The following is a 17,013-nucleotide window of genomic DNA, read 5'->3' as shown; positions in this document are numbered from 1 at the left end:
TGAGTTGGAACAGTCAATGGCCAGTATGATATCGGATCGAGCTACTGATGAAGTATTAGAGGCACTAACTCGTTACAAAAAAGGACTTTGCTTATCCGATTCACCACACAGTTTTATCGAAGATCCCCAAACTCCAGACACAAAGAGAAGCCGTTCTAGTCAGGTAGTTGTAATTTACGGTGTTGAATATTTTATTAGGTTTGCACAAGCTGTCAAACATCTGCTTTTACATAGAGCTAAGAAATTAAAAAAAAATAAACAGGTGTTTATCCTCTAGTCCAATGTTACTCGAATATATTTGTCCTTGTGCATATAAATCGAAACCACACATGCAATTTTCAAAAGCATAAATCTAGAAAACCGAAAAATGATCACACTTAACATTTGATCAATTGGTTATGATGACCAGGTCATCACCAGCAACAATCGGTCAAATTTTCAGTGCGTTTTTGGAGTTTGGTTCTTTAGAATTGTGCTCCTGATAATTCTAAGTGGGGTTTCGATGCTTCTTCACCATATCACCATTTTGTCATTCATGCGATCTTTTTTTCAGGACTCCGATATAGGTGGCCAGTTTGAGATGCGGGGCTTAGATTTACCAAAGCTAGGATTGGATTCCCCGACAGTAAGTTTACAAACAACACGGTTTTTTTTTAAATATATTCGTTCATTGTGTTATTATCCAAACAATCCATTCTTACGCAGCCGAACATACGTAACATTTTCATCATTTATACTTATAGTAGGTACATATATGATCGATTTATTCGTTACAAGAAACGTACTCTCAAACGAGGTAACTTGCAACACTTGTCAACTTCAAAGCAATGTGGATGGAAAATTAAAGGACTCAGATGAGATAAAACCATCTGGTATCTTAATCGCCACGTTAAGAATACCACGAGGTATTATTTTTATCAGTATTTGGTGTTCTGGGATCATGAAAGACGAAAAATATACGTTTTTCATGCTACAACTGATGTGGGGTAACATGCAACATACAGTGCTAATCTATATTGTTGTACAGTACATACAGTGCTAATTATATCGTGCTATTTTTTTTGTCAGTAGCGATAGGGGTAGTACTGGCACTTTTAATCTGCCCTAAGCTCCTTCCCAGCATTTGCTTTTATAAGCCTCTATTGCGGTCACTGTGTACCCTAGCAGCAATCAGCTCTTACCGTAGCTTTGCAGTCTGATAGTTCAGACTACTATCAAACTATGATAAGGCCCGAAATGCTACTATAGTGGTTAAAGTGAAGAACGAAATAGTTTTATTAAAAAGTCCTCATTCCCCATTTAATTTCATCACTCACTATCGACACTATCGCGTATACCACCGAATATCACTCATCAACTTTCGCAAAACACTTCAGATATATTATCCATTAGGTGTATCACTTTTCACTATCACAAACAACAAATTTTCATCAAAATTACATCACACCATTTTCATATAAATTCATTGTTATTATCATTTACCATCTGTTATCATTACTAAGTAATTAAAAGATATTCAATTTAATTTTTTATTGTTTATGTTGCTGTAGAGTCATTATTATTCAAACTAAAATTTAGCACTACGATCAATAAAGTTACATTAAAGCAAATCACTTCGATCCATTCTTCTGCACTCACTGTCATTATAAACACTTGTATCATACATGTGTGAAGAACTAGGCCATAGTGTTTATCTTCAAAGAAATGATTTCAAAATATATTACGGCCATTGTTAAACTAGTAGGGTTAATATAATTATTATTTGTATATTTACAAAACTATCACAATCACTTCCAATGCCATTTTCAAATTTTCATCACAATGCATTTTTTCAAACATCATTATTAGCACCCTCATAATCACTAATTTTATAACGACGAGTGTAACGCAGAGTTTCACCAAACACACATTCTTATTTATTTATTTATTTCGTCAAACGACGTAGACTAGTACATTTTACATATACATATTTTTGTTTTATTTCTTAATACTAAAATTATGAAATTTATAAAAAATATTGAAAAAAAAAAGTGTAGCGTAAGTAATGTTTATTTCATTTGGTTTTATTTTATGTGTTGCGATTTCTAATAGATTTGAAGTATGTTTTTAGATTTTGCCGAGACATGGTAAAGTCAATAGTTTCGCAATGTTGATTGTAAATGGCCATCATTTGATTTAGAGGCCCGTTTTTGGCATAATTTGTTCGATGATGATTTGTCAAGAATAAGTTACGATTTCGTAGTTGCCTAGAAGGAGCGTAGAAATTTAATTTTGATAAGATTTCTGTAGAATCAATACGTTGCGAAACGATATCATTTACAAATGAAACTCTTGCGATTTCACGCCGCTCTTTCAAAGTTTGTATGTCAATAAGCATGCAGCGTGCTTTGTAGGGTGGAAGTGGAAATGATGTCCAACCTAATTTACGAAGAGCATATAGTAGAAATTGTTTTTGTACAGATTCTAATCTTTCTTCGTGTGTCATTGAGAAAGGAGACCATACAATGCTGCAGTATTCCATGATTGATCTTACATATGCAATATATAGAGTTTTAATTGTGTATGGGTCATGAAAGTTGTAGCAGAAGCGTTTTATGAACCCTAGCATGTTATTAGCCCTGTGAATTATTGTATTGTAGTGGTCTACGAAAGAAAGCTTAGAGTCTAAGATTACTCCTAAGTCCCTTACTCTTTCACATTTTTCCACATTTTGATTTCCTGATTAAATTGAAATTTGTGGTGTTGTTCTTTTTCTGCTAAATGATATTAAATTGCATTTTTTTACATTCAGTTCTAATAGGCTTTTTTTGCACCATATGTAGAATTTTTCTATTTCATTGCGGAATACATTGATGTCTTCTTCATTTCTTATTTCCAGGTAGAGCTTCATGTCATCGGCATAAATTAACACTTTGAGTTTATTGAAAATGAAGGAAATGTCGTTTACATACATAATAAAAAGAAGAGGTCCCAAATGAGAGCCTTGAGGGACACCCGAAGTGACTTGAATTGGTTTTGATTTGTTTCCTTTGAATTTTATTATTTGTTGGCGGTCAGTTAAATACGATTCAAGCCATTTCAGCAGTCTTGGCTCGATTCCAATTTTTCTTAGTTTGAAAAGTAGCATTGGTATGTCTATGCGATCAAATGCCTTGCTAAAGTCCGTATAAAGAGCTTCTACGTGGTTTCCATTGTCCATTGCATTAAATGAATAGTCAACAAATTGAAGTAAATTTGTTGAGGTCGAGCGACCTTTAAAGAAGCCATGTTGTGTGTCAGTAATTCTATTTTTGATTTGAAGAAATAGTTTTTCGTTGACAATTGACTCGAAAAGTTTTGGAATACAAGAGATAATGGCAATACCACGATACTTACGTATGTCAGATTTTTGGCCAGATTTAAAGATAGGCACTAAAAAGGAGCTTTTCCATATTTTTGGGAAGATTCCGGATTCAAGGGATTTATTAAACCAAAACAATGGCGCTGTAAGTTCTTTTGCTAAATATTTCATAAATATTGGTGGAATCGTGTCAGGGCCGGGACCTTTTGAAGCGTCCAAATTCATTAGAGCGTCTGAAATTTCCCGCACATGGATTTGATTTACACCAATATCTCTAGAAAATTCCGGATAAAACGCAAAATAATTGCGATCGCGGTCTTCTTCCGAAAATGTAGTATAGATTTCTTGGAAAAAATTTGCATATAGATTGCAAATTTATTCTGAGTTGTCACCCACATTTTCATCAAGGTGCATAACGGATGGAAAATTGTCAGATTTTAGTTGTGTTTTTACGTAATTGAAAAAGTTCTTTGGACAGGACTTTATTTCAAGTTCAGTTTTTGAATTGTATTCTTCAAAAGCATCACTGATGGCAAGATTCAATTGATTGCAAATGTCCAAATATTTTGCTAAGTTTTCATCTTTCTGGTGTTTCTTATAAATTTTGTGTGCCTCTTGCTTCCGATTTTTCAGATTTTTTATGTGGTTGTTATACCATATTGGATTTTTTGTACTGAGGTTTCGCCGTATTTTTTTGGAAGGAATTTCTTGTTTTATGATTTCTAGTACAATTTCATTGAATGTGTATGCAGCAGTTTCAATATTTCCTTCATTTCTGATTATTTCTTGCCAATTAACACTATTTAATCTACATTTAATTTTTTCATAGTCTGCTGATTTGTATTCAAAGGCTTCCTCGTATTCATAGTCGTTGGGTCTTGCATTTTTATGGATGAATAGGGAATATTCGATTGCTGTGTGAAACGCTTCATTTTTCCATAATGGATTCAATGACTCAGTTACACAGAAATCTTCGTAAATGTTTGTCAATAAGAAATCCAAATAACAGTTTTGTCTGTTTTTAATATGATTAATTTGGTTTAGTCCTAAATTTGCGGTTTTATCGAAAATAAACTGCAATGTTTCATTGTCCCCAACGAATCATTTTCAGAGTCCCGAATGAATTCAGCATTGCGTTGGTTAAAATCACCATAGATGTGAACTTTAACCTCTGGGGGGAGTTGTGATAAAATTTGTTCGGCACATTGTAAGAAATTTTCATACGTGCCTTTATGTGCATGGTCAGGTGGAAAATACACTGAGGCAAACAAGTGTGTTTCACCTGCTATGTGTGACTTTACCCAGACCTGTTCGAATTCTTTAAAATTTTGCGTATTAATAATTTCAGAATTAAAATCAGTTGAAAGAGCAACGAGTACTCCCCCGCCTGATTTTCTTCCGGACTCTGAACAATTCCGGTCGCCTCTGAATACGTTGAAGCCGCTTCCAAAGACTTCTTCGCTTTTTACGCTTTCATCCCAGCTTGTTTTAGTTGCCAGAATAACCGAAAAGGATGAGCCTAAAATGTTTTTATAGATTTCCTTCATTTTTGCTGGGCTTTTCATGCGATTGAAATTCTGACAGTATATCAAGATTTCAGCCACACTCTGTTTACATTGCAAAGAAGTTTTTGGAGGCACGTCGTTTGATAAAATTATACTATGTTCTTCCGTGGAAGTGGGCGTCCTTACTTGCGAAAATTTGATGGTCCTGGTGGGGGAGAGAAGAATTTATGCGAATTCTCCCGCAATTGCTGAAGTCGGTTAGTACGCTCACTCGATAGATACCGACGATACGCCTCCAGATCCGCTGCTGCTTCAGCTGGGCCAACTCCATATTCCTGGTGTACGTCCGCAAAAATTCGAAGAAGATGATGGGGATCCGTTGGCAATCCTTCCGACGCAAGTACCATCTTGATGCTAGTTGGTGTGTTGCCATCGATGCAGATATTTGCAGACTGGTCCTTCATGTATGCCAGGTACAGCCGGACGATCTTCATGATGTTGGGATCACGAAGTCTTGCCTTAAGGAAGCGGCCATCACCCTCCGTAGATTGCTGAGTTAGACGAACGATAGGAGGTCTCATCGGGTCTAATTCGAATTGGCTGTCCGGATTTGGCAGCTGATGTTGTTGTTGCTGCTGCTGTTGGTGATGGTCATGCTGGTTAGCATTAGCTCCATTTAGAGTGTTGTTACATGTAGGTTGAATTATTTGGTGTTGGTTTGATGGTTGTTGTGGCTGACGGTTAATGCTCGGTAATGGAGGTGTGGCAGCTTCATTCCCAAATGCTGTATTGTGTGAATGCTGGCTCTGCTTTTCCGCCCGATAAGGGTTTATAGTTTCACCCTTTCTGAAGTTGATTTTCTTTGGGACGGATAGACCGGAAATAGGATGGTCGGTGGTAGATGGTGGACTGGAAAATTTGGCTTTGGCGATCGCCAGCAGTTCTTTGTCTAAAACCAAGCCCTGATTTCGTTCTTGTAGTTTAGGTTTAGCTCTACTGTCTACGGTTTGCTCATAACTGACTCGGGAGATCTGTTCTTTTCTTCGTTTTCTCCTTTGTCTGGCTTTTTCGGCAGCTTTTTCCTGAAGCTGTAGATTAGTCTGCTTTAAGTCGTATGCAGACCAATCCTGCCTCCAACACCGTTTGTTTCCTAAGGTACGCCAACCAGATCGAGAGGTGTTAATTTTTAGTTGAGCTGCTGCATTTGAATTGGAAAACTTAGCTCGACGTTCAGCAAATAGAGCAGCGATGGCATTATTACCATTTTCCAGATGGGGTGGATTTGATTTTTTCAAATGCTGCTGCTTTTCAGGTCGATTGGTAGTCTGAAGTAATTGTTGTTGATGCTGGTTTTGCTGGTGATTTTGATGTAATTGCTCAGACACCTGATTGTTGTCTAAACTTTCTGCTAGTTCCTCTTCCAAACTCGTTTGAGGGCATTGATTTTCAGTTATTTTCGACGTAGAAATAGTTGCTGACACAAATTTTATTTCCTCGAGAATTTCCTGAAGTGAATCTGCACTATTTTTTGAAAGTGCTTGGTCATTATTCAGGATCGAAAGATTCTCGGTTTTTTCAGTTAGCCGTAGAATGTCTTTGTGGACATTAGTCAGCCGTTTGTCCAAAAGCTCGGCGATTTTTTGCGACATCACCAAGTTGGACTCATGAATTATGGAGTGCATGCGTGAGTCACACGACTTTACGTGCTGACTGACTGTGCTTGTAATTTGACCGTTATTATTGTTTACTGTTTCTTTCAGGTCATTTAGCAACAGCTCAATGCTGTCGAAAAGTTCCGACATTGAGTAAATTTTTTTTATGTCAGCGGCCACTCGTTGGTTTACATCAGTTTGGGAGCGGATTGCTTCCAGAAGTTGTTCCTGTTGGTGAAGTAGTTTCCTCACGTCGGCTTCCTTCCGTAAGATGTCCTGGCAGTCGGCACACATAGGCACCATAAATGCGGTGATAATGTGCTCCCGATGACGCTGCACTCCGATGCACGCTGAATGGTATTTTTTGCTGCAGTATTCACACCTCCAAAGAAAGCGGTCGTCACTAATGCTGCACGATGTAACACCACACGGCATGGTTAAAATACACGCGCACGCGGGGTAAAGGTAAAAAAGTTACTTTGATACGCTGACGCGCGGCGTGGGTTAAAAAAAGTTGAATTGCTATTACTGGCTAAGCACGAGAAGTGCGCAGAGCTATGTTGTCAAAAAGAGAAAATAAATACTGACTGGTACGCGCGCGGGCCCGGGGTCAGAAGTCTAGTCGTAAAATATTTACAAGAGCGCTACGAAAGCGCGTCCGAACTCAAAGGTGGTTCGGTACAGAATGTTGCATTATAAAACGATTGAACACACATTGGCTTCAAAACCTAACCATCATTACTAATTAGTACAAAGGAAACGAACTGAACCATCAACAACCAGCACTGGTTTAAAAGTAACTAATGAGCCCTGGCGGAACGGAGGGACCGTTGTAAGAGGACCTGATAATATGCCGAAATATATTAGCAGATCCTCCGCCTGAATGCAGCCGTTCCATGATAAATCATGAACCGTTAGAGGTGTGCCAATGTTTTGGTAAGGTGATATGTTTCACAGACGAATATTATTATGGTACACCTTCTACTTTGGTACCGTCAATTCCTGTGTTCTTGGCCAGGGAACTTAATCTATAACGTGTTATTATGATCATTTAATAATTTACTGCAGTAAACGCTTGACAATAATCAGAAACAGGATGTTCTACTCTTAAAAAACTAATTATAATTGATTGAATTGTGAGTATTAAACCAATTTGATTGAAAACTCAATCGGTATTGTATAGGGTGTCCGGAAATTCTAGCAATTCGTAAGTCTTGACAGTTATTGAAAAGCCATTATAACGTTTTAATGTAACTTTTCTACAAATACAATAATATTTAAGGTTATACTTCACATTACTTATTGTTTATACGTATTGCTGTGTGCGTTTGAAATACAAATATCAAATGCGGGAACACCAAATGCGGTAAGATATTCAACAAGGAAGGCGAAGTCAAAATTTGATTTTCTTTGCTAGGTTGGCGGTGATATGTATCATGGTTGCTAAGTATCCTTTGGTTACTTTGTGTTACCGCATTACTGGTGCACTGATGGGAATTCCCTTTTCAAGAACAAGTGTGAATATTAATCGAAGATTTCCATGGGATATTTCTCAAAGAATTTCTGGTGGACTCAAACTTACAAAATTTAGCTTTTGCTTTTGATTTACTACGAAAGTGTTTTTTTAAAGCTACTGAGCTCATATTTGGCCACAATATGTGTCACGGTGTGCCCGAAACCGTTATTAACGCTAAAAAAAGTTAAAAAGCATTTGACACCCACCATTCGAAAGATATATTGAATACTGTCTTCTGCGTGAATTTGAAAATATTCTAACGAGGGAATCGAAAGTTATCGTAATTTGAAGGTTTTGAGCGGATTTCACATACTTCTAAATATTCCCCAACGGTGCATCATTATTAATTTGTTAACCAGCAAAGTAACTATCAGCTTTACATTAAACATTCAAAACATATGATATCCAAGCGTCTTCTCTGTAAATTTAATATCATTTCTTCGATAAAATCAGAACTCACTAATTTAAATTCGAGCTTACATTACAGCTACATGGCTTTGTTATAATGATGTACATAATTTACAATGGATCATTAAAATAACCAAAACGGCCGCTATGGAAAGCATAGATAGCGCCACCGTAGTCTTGTGTGTTTGACAGAACAGCAATGCTGTCACAATGTTAAATCCCATATACAGTGGCGCCTTTGTTTTGATGCGGTGAGCACTGACAAAAACTACATTCAATGATCCATTATAAATATATAAAAGACTGACACTCAGCATTAAAAAGATTAGTAGTAAAGCATCTTCGTAGTTGGTTTGAGAAAAAAATATATCAAAAGTCGACATAACTAGAGTACTTTAAAATTTCGTAAAAGCTAATTTTGAATATTTAATAAACACGTTCAATGTTTTTACTATTACTAAATGCAACACACTCTTGTCAATATGTTATTCAATGGGATTGAAAAGCGTGTCCGCTTGCTGCTTCTGTATTATTGCAAGAGCAAATATACGTGCACAAGGAACCTAATGATGCTACTTAGGATTAGTTGCACTACCCTCAGTGTATCAGTAATGGAATTCTCATTAATGAATAAAATAATATAAAAAGTAATTCTTTCATATGTACTAAACTTGACTGAAGACTCAATATGACGACACCTTTGATGACGATTCTAAGATTTTTCATGATGCGAATCCTGCAACATCAAACCAAAACGTAATCTATCAGTGGGCCGTATGAATAAAATGTAGTAAAGTTGAGTTTACTACATTCTCGGTAGTAAACGCTATATGTGGAATACGAGTGGAACATGTTTGTGTCATTTTCCTTTCTACACCTTTCGAACATACTACAAACAACGCATTGCTATGAATAAAGGTAGCATTTACTACAAAGCTACTGGTAGTTAGCTTCAGAGGTTGCTACACATGCTTTGAGACTGCGGAATTGAATGGAATAATTTACTTTTGAGTAACAATCATAGGAAAACGATATGAGTTTTGATATTTCGGAAGGTATTTTGAGTTTTGCTTAGGAATTCTGAGGTTACGACAACATTCGCCCCACCAATTCTGAGATTCCGGTAAGATTACCGGCAGTAGCAATTTGTAATATCCGTGTGAATTCTGGCATTACGATAATTATGTTATTTTCTAGGAATTTTAGGATGTCGGTAGGAATTCAGATATTTATAATGTAATTCTGAAATTTACGTGTAAATTCTGACCTTTTGAATTCCGGAATTCCTGTAGGAACTTTGAGATTCCGATAGGGATGTGGGATTTTTTATGATAATTCTGGAAGTTTAAATACCATTCTAGGAATATTGCGGAAATATTAGGAATCTGGTAAAAACTCTAGAATTGGGGTGGGAATGGGATGGAAATGGATGGAATATTAATCTCTTGGAATTCGGTGGGTATCTTTGAGACGGTATTTCTGTAAGAATATGCGATTGCGGTGGGATTCCTGCGAATTATTGTGTGAATATTTGTAATTCTGAAAATCAATTTTTGTAATTATTGAAAAAATCCTTTAAGATTCCGTTGATCTCCAGTTCCGTTGGTATTTCAATGCAAAGCTTTAATATAAACGTTTTGAAATATTTTATAGATTTCAATGGGATTTTTTGTGAAATCGATAAGAATTGAATTCTAACGACTACCAATGGAATCATTACAATTTCCATAAAAATCTCGACATTCCAAGGATACTATCAGAAATCCCACCAAAATAACGAGAATATCACAGAAACACTAAGAACTTCCGGAATTCAACATGCTGTTAAGAAAACACACGGGGAGCATCGAAATTCTACCGCAATTTCACCAGAATCTCAGTACTGGTGCTAGAAAATATTGTGCATTCAGATTAACTTTAGACCGAAGTTCATTAGACAAATGAAATATTGTGCATTCAGATTAACTTTAGACCGAAGTTCATAAGAGAAATGAAATATCACTGAAATTTCGCCGAAGTTCGGCGTCGGCATTCTACCGAAGTGCTACGCCGACAAAGGCAATCCTTATGCGTCGGCGAAGCACCAAATTAGAATGCCGACGCCGAACTTCGCCGAAGTTTTGACTGCCGAACTTCTAATTGTCACTCGAATTGTCAATATCACCAACAAAAGTTCACCGAAGTTCGGCGTCGGCATTCTACCGAAGTGCTACGCCGACAAAGGCATTCCGTATGCGTCGGCGAAGCACTAAATTAGAATGCCGATGCCGAACTTCGCCGAAGTTTTGATTGCCGAACTTCTAATTGTCACTCGAATTGGCAATATGCTTCATAGATGTTGTGTCTCTTCATAGATGTTAAGCTAGTATTTAAAAAATCATCAATCACTGGCGAAAAATCACATTGAGGGCATTCAAGCCAAATGTAACAAATATGTAAAATGTCTCTATCCCCTTATTAATAGAAAATCAAAGCTTTGTCTTAAGAACAAGCTTTTGATATTCAAACAAATTTTCAGGCCAGCCATGTTGTATGCTGTACCAATATGGACTAGCTGTTGTAATACCAGGAAGAAAGCTCTGCAGAGAATTCAAAATAAAATTTTGAAAATGATTCTGAGGCTTCCTCCCTGGTATAGTACCAATGAGTTACATAGAATATCCAATGTTGAAACATTGGAACAAATGTCAAATAAAATAATCAATAATTTCAGGCAAAAATCGTTACAATCTTCTATTGCCACGATTAATGCGTTATATGTTTAGGTTAAGTTAGGTTAAGTATATTCAAAGCCTTTTTTTTCTCTTATAAGCAGGTGAAATCAACTCACCTGTAAAAAATCTGAACTGTTACGGCAAATGAAATGTAATATGTTGTTAACAAAATGTTAATTAAATCTTAAATTTGTTTTACCAAATTAGGATGATAGTGTTGTCTAATAACACAGAACACCTAGATATAAGAAATGAATGTAATGTTTGGAATGATACTAATAAAGAAATTAAAAAAAAAAAAATGGCGTTGGGAAAGGCCGAAAACCACCCAGAAAATTCTTTGATGTACCATCATCATAAAATCACAGACATAAAGAGAATACCAGACTAATCGCAAAATTACACTACAAATCTTGTCAAATAACAGCACCTTCATGATTTGTGCAAATTATCGCGTAATCGATTAGATTCCATGCATTTTATTCATATGCATGATTGTATTAATTTTAAGCGTCACTCTGAATAGATTGTTCTTTACGTGCAAAATCACTCTGCACTCCGAATGGAAATTTCTTAACGTGCAGCTTCAGTCACTGCTCATGTTCGAAAGTAGTAAGTACTACATGTTCGAAAAGTTTTTTATTCATACTAAAAGTGTAGTAAACTTTATGGATTTTGTTTTTGAGTAGTAGTAGTTCAAAGTTTTTTATTCATATCACCCAGTATCTAAAGGAAAAGTAGACACTCATAGTATCGATCAGTTCAAGAATCTTGTGTTATTATGTAAAACTAATCCAAATATAAAGCTTGTTGCATTTGAATATTTTGGAACGTATTATTATTTGAACAAATATGTAAACATATCCCCTTCGCTGTCATGAATAAATTGTAAACCTAAATATGTTGGTTATTTATAACGTGACATAAAACGATCTCATCAGTTGATAAACAAGATAAGCAATATATTAGAGTTTGAAGGTATTTGCTCGCCTTACTAGTGATTTTAGTATTTTATTATTTTTTGCAAAAAATGAAGTGTTAAAGTTCAAATTAGTAGTTTTGAAGTTTTTGTTTCATAGCTCAATTGAACTAACGACATCAAATACTGCTGGGCAGATATTATAGGATGCTCTTTCTACATTTGCGTCACTCCAGATTCGCATACGCGATTTGTTTTCAACTCGTCGCCACTTTTAAATACATAAGATTAGATTTTAAGTTATTTCACTGCCTATTATAGGGAGAATGAAAAATGGTATTTCTGATGGATAATGATAGAAAGACGTGTTGTTCGTTCTAGAGTCAACGTACGAAGACTCCGAGCCTATGCTCGTTTTTTTTGTTGTAATCTTATTCTCATTACATTTGTCGATGTAAGAGTGGCATACACCACACGTACTTGGCTGGTTTACAAATTAATAATGATGCACCTTTGGGGACTGTTTTGAAACATGTCAAATTTTTTTTTTTTGTATGATGTTCAGTTGGAGCTGCCTGACAGCTTAACTTGTCAAGGCTGAACCCTCGGTCTGGCTTTTGCCAAGTTTCCCCTCTACCAGGACCAATACTCAGACGGACTAGGCAATGGCGCCCACATGAACACTGTTTTTTTTATTAGTATTGTGACGTGGTAGTTTTTGAAAAATACCCATATTCCCTTGCTTCTGAGAAAAGGAAGCATTGTGAAAATCAGCAGCTCCATCAGAATTTGTTTGAAATAGTAGTGTCATTATTAATACTGTCTAGTCGAAATAGTTTTGAATAATTTGTCATTCAAGTGCTATTCTGATTACTCCTGTCTTTTACGTAAGATTAGAGTCTTAAATGTCAATTGTCGTCAAGTCTTAACAAAATTGACTGTTTAGTAGTAGTTCTAGTTAATTTCATTTTTTGTTGTTAAAAGTATTTATTGGTCATTACGTTCATCTATTCTTAAAGAAAAAAGTCGCTTTCCTTGTCTGTTCAACAATTTTTCGATACTAGCAAGTGTACCCTAATGATGGATATCAGCGTCTTAGTTTCCATAGTCATTTTTATAGTGAATATTGAAGAGTAAAGTTACCTTAGGCTTCTATTACAGTCTCCTACAAGTCTAGGGGGGCTGGGGGCAAGAAGGACACCTTAAGATATATAGGTTCAAATCATGGTTGATTAGCACAATTTTTGAAGATTATTTCAGCGTAGGGGCAAGCTCAGCTCTTGTTCTAAATGATGTTATCGATAGATTTCAAAAATATAAGAATTACATGATGATTTCAGATTTTTGAAAATGTCCCTTCTTATGAGGTTTCTCAACGAGGCACGGGGCAAGAGTGCCACTCGTATGGGGCAAGAAGACCACCAGAGCAAAATGCCACAAATTTTGTATATTATTATTTCCCCGCCTAAACGATAAATTCTAGAGTAAGTAAGGATAAAAACTGAGGGATAAAAGTTGACTTATAGTTAATAAGTAATTTTACGAAATTAATTTAGTTTCCATCTTATTTGACTGTAACAATAATAGTAAAAAAATTCAGAAACCATTTTGAATGTCCAAGATGGTTTATTTTGATTTTATTTAGTAGGAATCATTGATTTAATGCAATATTAAACAAGAAAAATAAGGGTTCATTTGATTTTATATGAGAAAATTGCGGTGTCCCTCTTGCCCCATAAGACATACTGTTTTTATATATGTAAAACTTAATGTCAAAAGGACTTTTTCGAAAAAAATTCCTCACAGCTATATTAAACAATTGCAAATCATCAATATTGTGCGGAAAAATAAATATGTTTTGTATTTATTGGGAGTCAAACCTTGTTTTCATTCTTTACATTCTCATAATATTTCGCATTTTTTGCGTTGGTGAGTTAAACACATTTTTCTATTTTTTTGTACTAAACATTTTTAACTGTAATATTTACACAACCCTCAAATAGTACTCAATTTATTCTTATCCTGCGTTAAACATCAAAAAATTGATTTGAACTACGTGAAATTAGAGGTGGCACTTTTGCCCCGGGTGTCCTTCTTGCCCCATGTCCCCCTACGTCGGTTGACGAAATAAATAAATAGATTCACTTTTCGGTGGCAAATGCAATGCTTCACAACGCCTACTTTCTACTTGTAAATTTTGCGAAAATGAAGCTGGAATTAGATTATTTATTGCTGTTTGCATTTGAGACGCAAATCTTCACTAAACTTCTTCCAAATGCGGTAACACAAAACAATCAAAGGACACCTAGCAACGATCGTAGGGGAAGTGGTGGTAAAATTAACAGGGGTGGTAAAATGAACACCGTGCCTTTTACCGAGAAAAAACTAATTTCGATGAATTTTTATCACGCACGGACGATTTAGAGCATAAATCTGAGTGTTCGAGTTGATACGTAGGTCAATTGAAGTGAAAATATCAACGAAAACTAAGATTTTAGAAAACCACGTTTGAAAATTAGAACTGACGTAACTTTTAGCTCGGAAGACTTGTGGTTTTTCAGTAAGGTGAATATCGTTATGATATGATGTCAAATCTGATACCTTTAGAATTCTTTTTGAATGGGTTGCAATCATCAATGGATGTATTTTCGGTGGGGCAATGAAAATTTTCAGAAATATTTGTTTTGCTCACGTTTTTTGCATGGTGTTCGTTTTACCACCAACCGCTGTTCATTTTACCCACATAGTGCAGGTAAAATGAACATTTGCATCACTTTTTGATAGCGATGAAAATATGTGAAAATTTATCTTTTTTAGTCTGAATCCATGTCGCTGCTATAGATTACATCCCTATTTTTGATGTTGTGCGATAGAACTATACAAATTTCTCGTTTTTCTACTAGAAACAAGATGATTTCCTTAAGGTGTTCATTTTACCACCCCTTCCCTCATAAATCACCGCCGCCCAAGCAAGAAAAATCTATCTTTGACACCGCATTTCTTGTGGAAAATCTTACCACATTTGGTGTTCCCGCATTTGATATTTGCATTTCAAACGCACACTGCAATATACCGCTGTTACAAATTAGGTATTTTTTATTATGGCAATGTAAAAACCATATTAAAAAAAGATTGTCGCCACTTATTTCTACTCAGTGAATCTACTAGTCATTTTCCTAAGAGTTCTTAAGTATTCCCTACGTCGTATATGATAACGATGTGTCTAGCTAGCTAATAGTAAGAGTGGTTACGGATCATTCTGGTTAACAAAAGGCAAACTGAACATCACTAATAGTATTAATGTCCACTTCGCATAGATAAATTTTTTGAAATGGGCATCAATTCTATCAATGACGCAGAATGTCCGTTGGATCACATCCGAGATATTAGTGCGTCTATGCCATATAAATTATGACGCGGCTTTAAGCAAAAAATGCCAAAATGTGATACCACCACTACAGGTTACGCCTTTGGTTTCCATCATATGGGCTAATGGATTATGCCCTCCCATCGCGGCAAGGTCGCATAACCAAGGGGAGGGATTTTGAAACATGTCAAAATTCCTTCCAAAATAGCACAAAACCTTCAAATCACGATAACTTACGATTCCCTCGTTAGAATATTTTCAAATTCACGGAGAAGATGCTTGAATACTGTATCCTTGAAATGTTGGGTGCCAAATTCTTGGTCATTTTTCTGCGTTAATAGCGGTTTCGGGTACACCTTGACGTCGTACTAGAGTCGTGCAAAGTTTCAGACAAATCGGCCGAGAATAACCCCCCATGACAAAGTGAATCATGGAGGTGTGCTAGTAGCTCTGCACCCTACAACACTTTAATTGAAGTAGTCTTGACAAGCTTCTCCTAGTTGTCTTAAACATTGTAACCGACTTTTGAATAGCAAGCCAGCAAATCCACCCGTTTCAGCCTATAACATCAGTCGATAAGGTGCAGAGCTACTTGTGCAGTTCCATGATTCACTTTGACATGCAAATGAAATGTTGCAGTAAGATGCATTTCAATACGTCGCATATTGTGGCCAAATATGAGCTCAGTAGCTTTCAAAAAAAACCCTGCCGAAGTGAATCAAAAGTGCCAAGAATAGGATCCGGCTACTACATGTTATATATATATATATATATATATATATATATATATATATATATATATATATATATATATATATATATATATATATATATATATAAGTTAACTCCCCGAGCGGGTGGAGTTCTTTTTAAAAAACTAAAACACTTCTAATTCTATGATACAACTGACTCTATTCCTAATTGGCAAATGGTTTTTATAATCTTCAATTGGCCCTTGGCCTTGAAAGCATACTAATGTGGTGGCGTCGTTTCTGCTGATGCAATTTCCCACGCGTAGTCGTCAAACGGTTCTGCTTTTCGTCTCGAAGAACAATGCTTTCTTTATCGTCACTTGTTGATCTGCCTGTTGATCCGCTTGCGATGATGATTCATGGTCACGGTCCTTCCTATGCTGGGATCGATGGTTTGATGATCGGGAACTTGCGGGTGTGTAAATAGAGTGTCAATCATTGTTGTGAACCATATTGCCTGTGATGATTTCCATTCCTCTTGGATGTTTCTTCGAAATATGTCACATGGTAGATTATTTATGGGTTTGATCTGGAATTCGATCTAGGAATCTGGGATGTTTACTGAAAGTGTGTCGCGTAAGCGCATAATGAGTTATTTATGGTTTTGTTTACGGACAATCTCCAGATTGCGCAATTACGCATCTGCTTTCATTTCATAAGTGATTCATAAGTGAATCATTAGGTTGTTTATGATTTAATGCTAGGATACGTGAGTTGTGGTAATCCTTTACATGGATAAGCCGTTAACTTCTCCCCCCTTTGAAAAGATTCGTCTCGAATCTTCGGTTGATTTTTTTTCATTTTCAGTGTTATGTGATGTTTTTGGGGATTCTTTTAGGC

At 36.0% G+C, this 17,013-nt stretch overlaps 1 protein-coding gene across 9 annotated transcripts in view; it reads left to right on the top strand.

The window, feature by feature from the left end:
• LOC5572048 (F-actin-uncapping protein LRRC16A) overlaps positions 1-17,013 on the top strand; it is a 147,385-nt gene that overhangs the window by 71,803 nt on the left and 58,569 nt on the right. For all 9 annotated transcript variants that reach the window (XM_021844262.1, XM_021844257.1, XM_021844260.1 and 6 more), the window contains 2 exons: positions 1-163; positions 554-625. In XM_021844262.1, coding sequence (XP_021699954.1) covers positions 1-163; positions 554-625 — 235 coding nt within the window. The remainder of the gene's footprint in view (positions 164-553; positions 626-17,013) is intronic.

This window comes from Aedes aegypti, chromosome 2 (genome assembly GCF_002204515.2).
Source record: "Aedes aegypti strain LVP_AGWG chromosome 2, AaegL5.0 Primary Assembly, whole genome shotgun sequence".
In the NCBI taxonomy this organism is placed as follows: Eukaryota; Metazoa; Arthropoda; class Insecta; order Diptera; family Culicidae; genus Aedes; species Aedes aegypti.
Note: the sequence above shows the minus strand (reverse complement) of the source record. Positions and strands in the feature narration are given on the sequence as shown.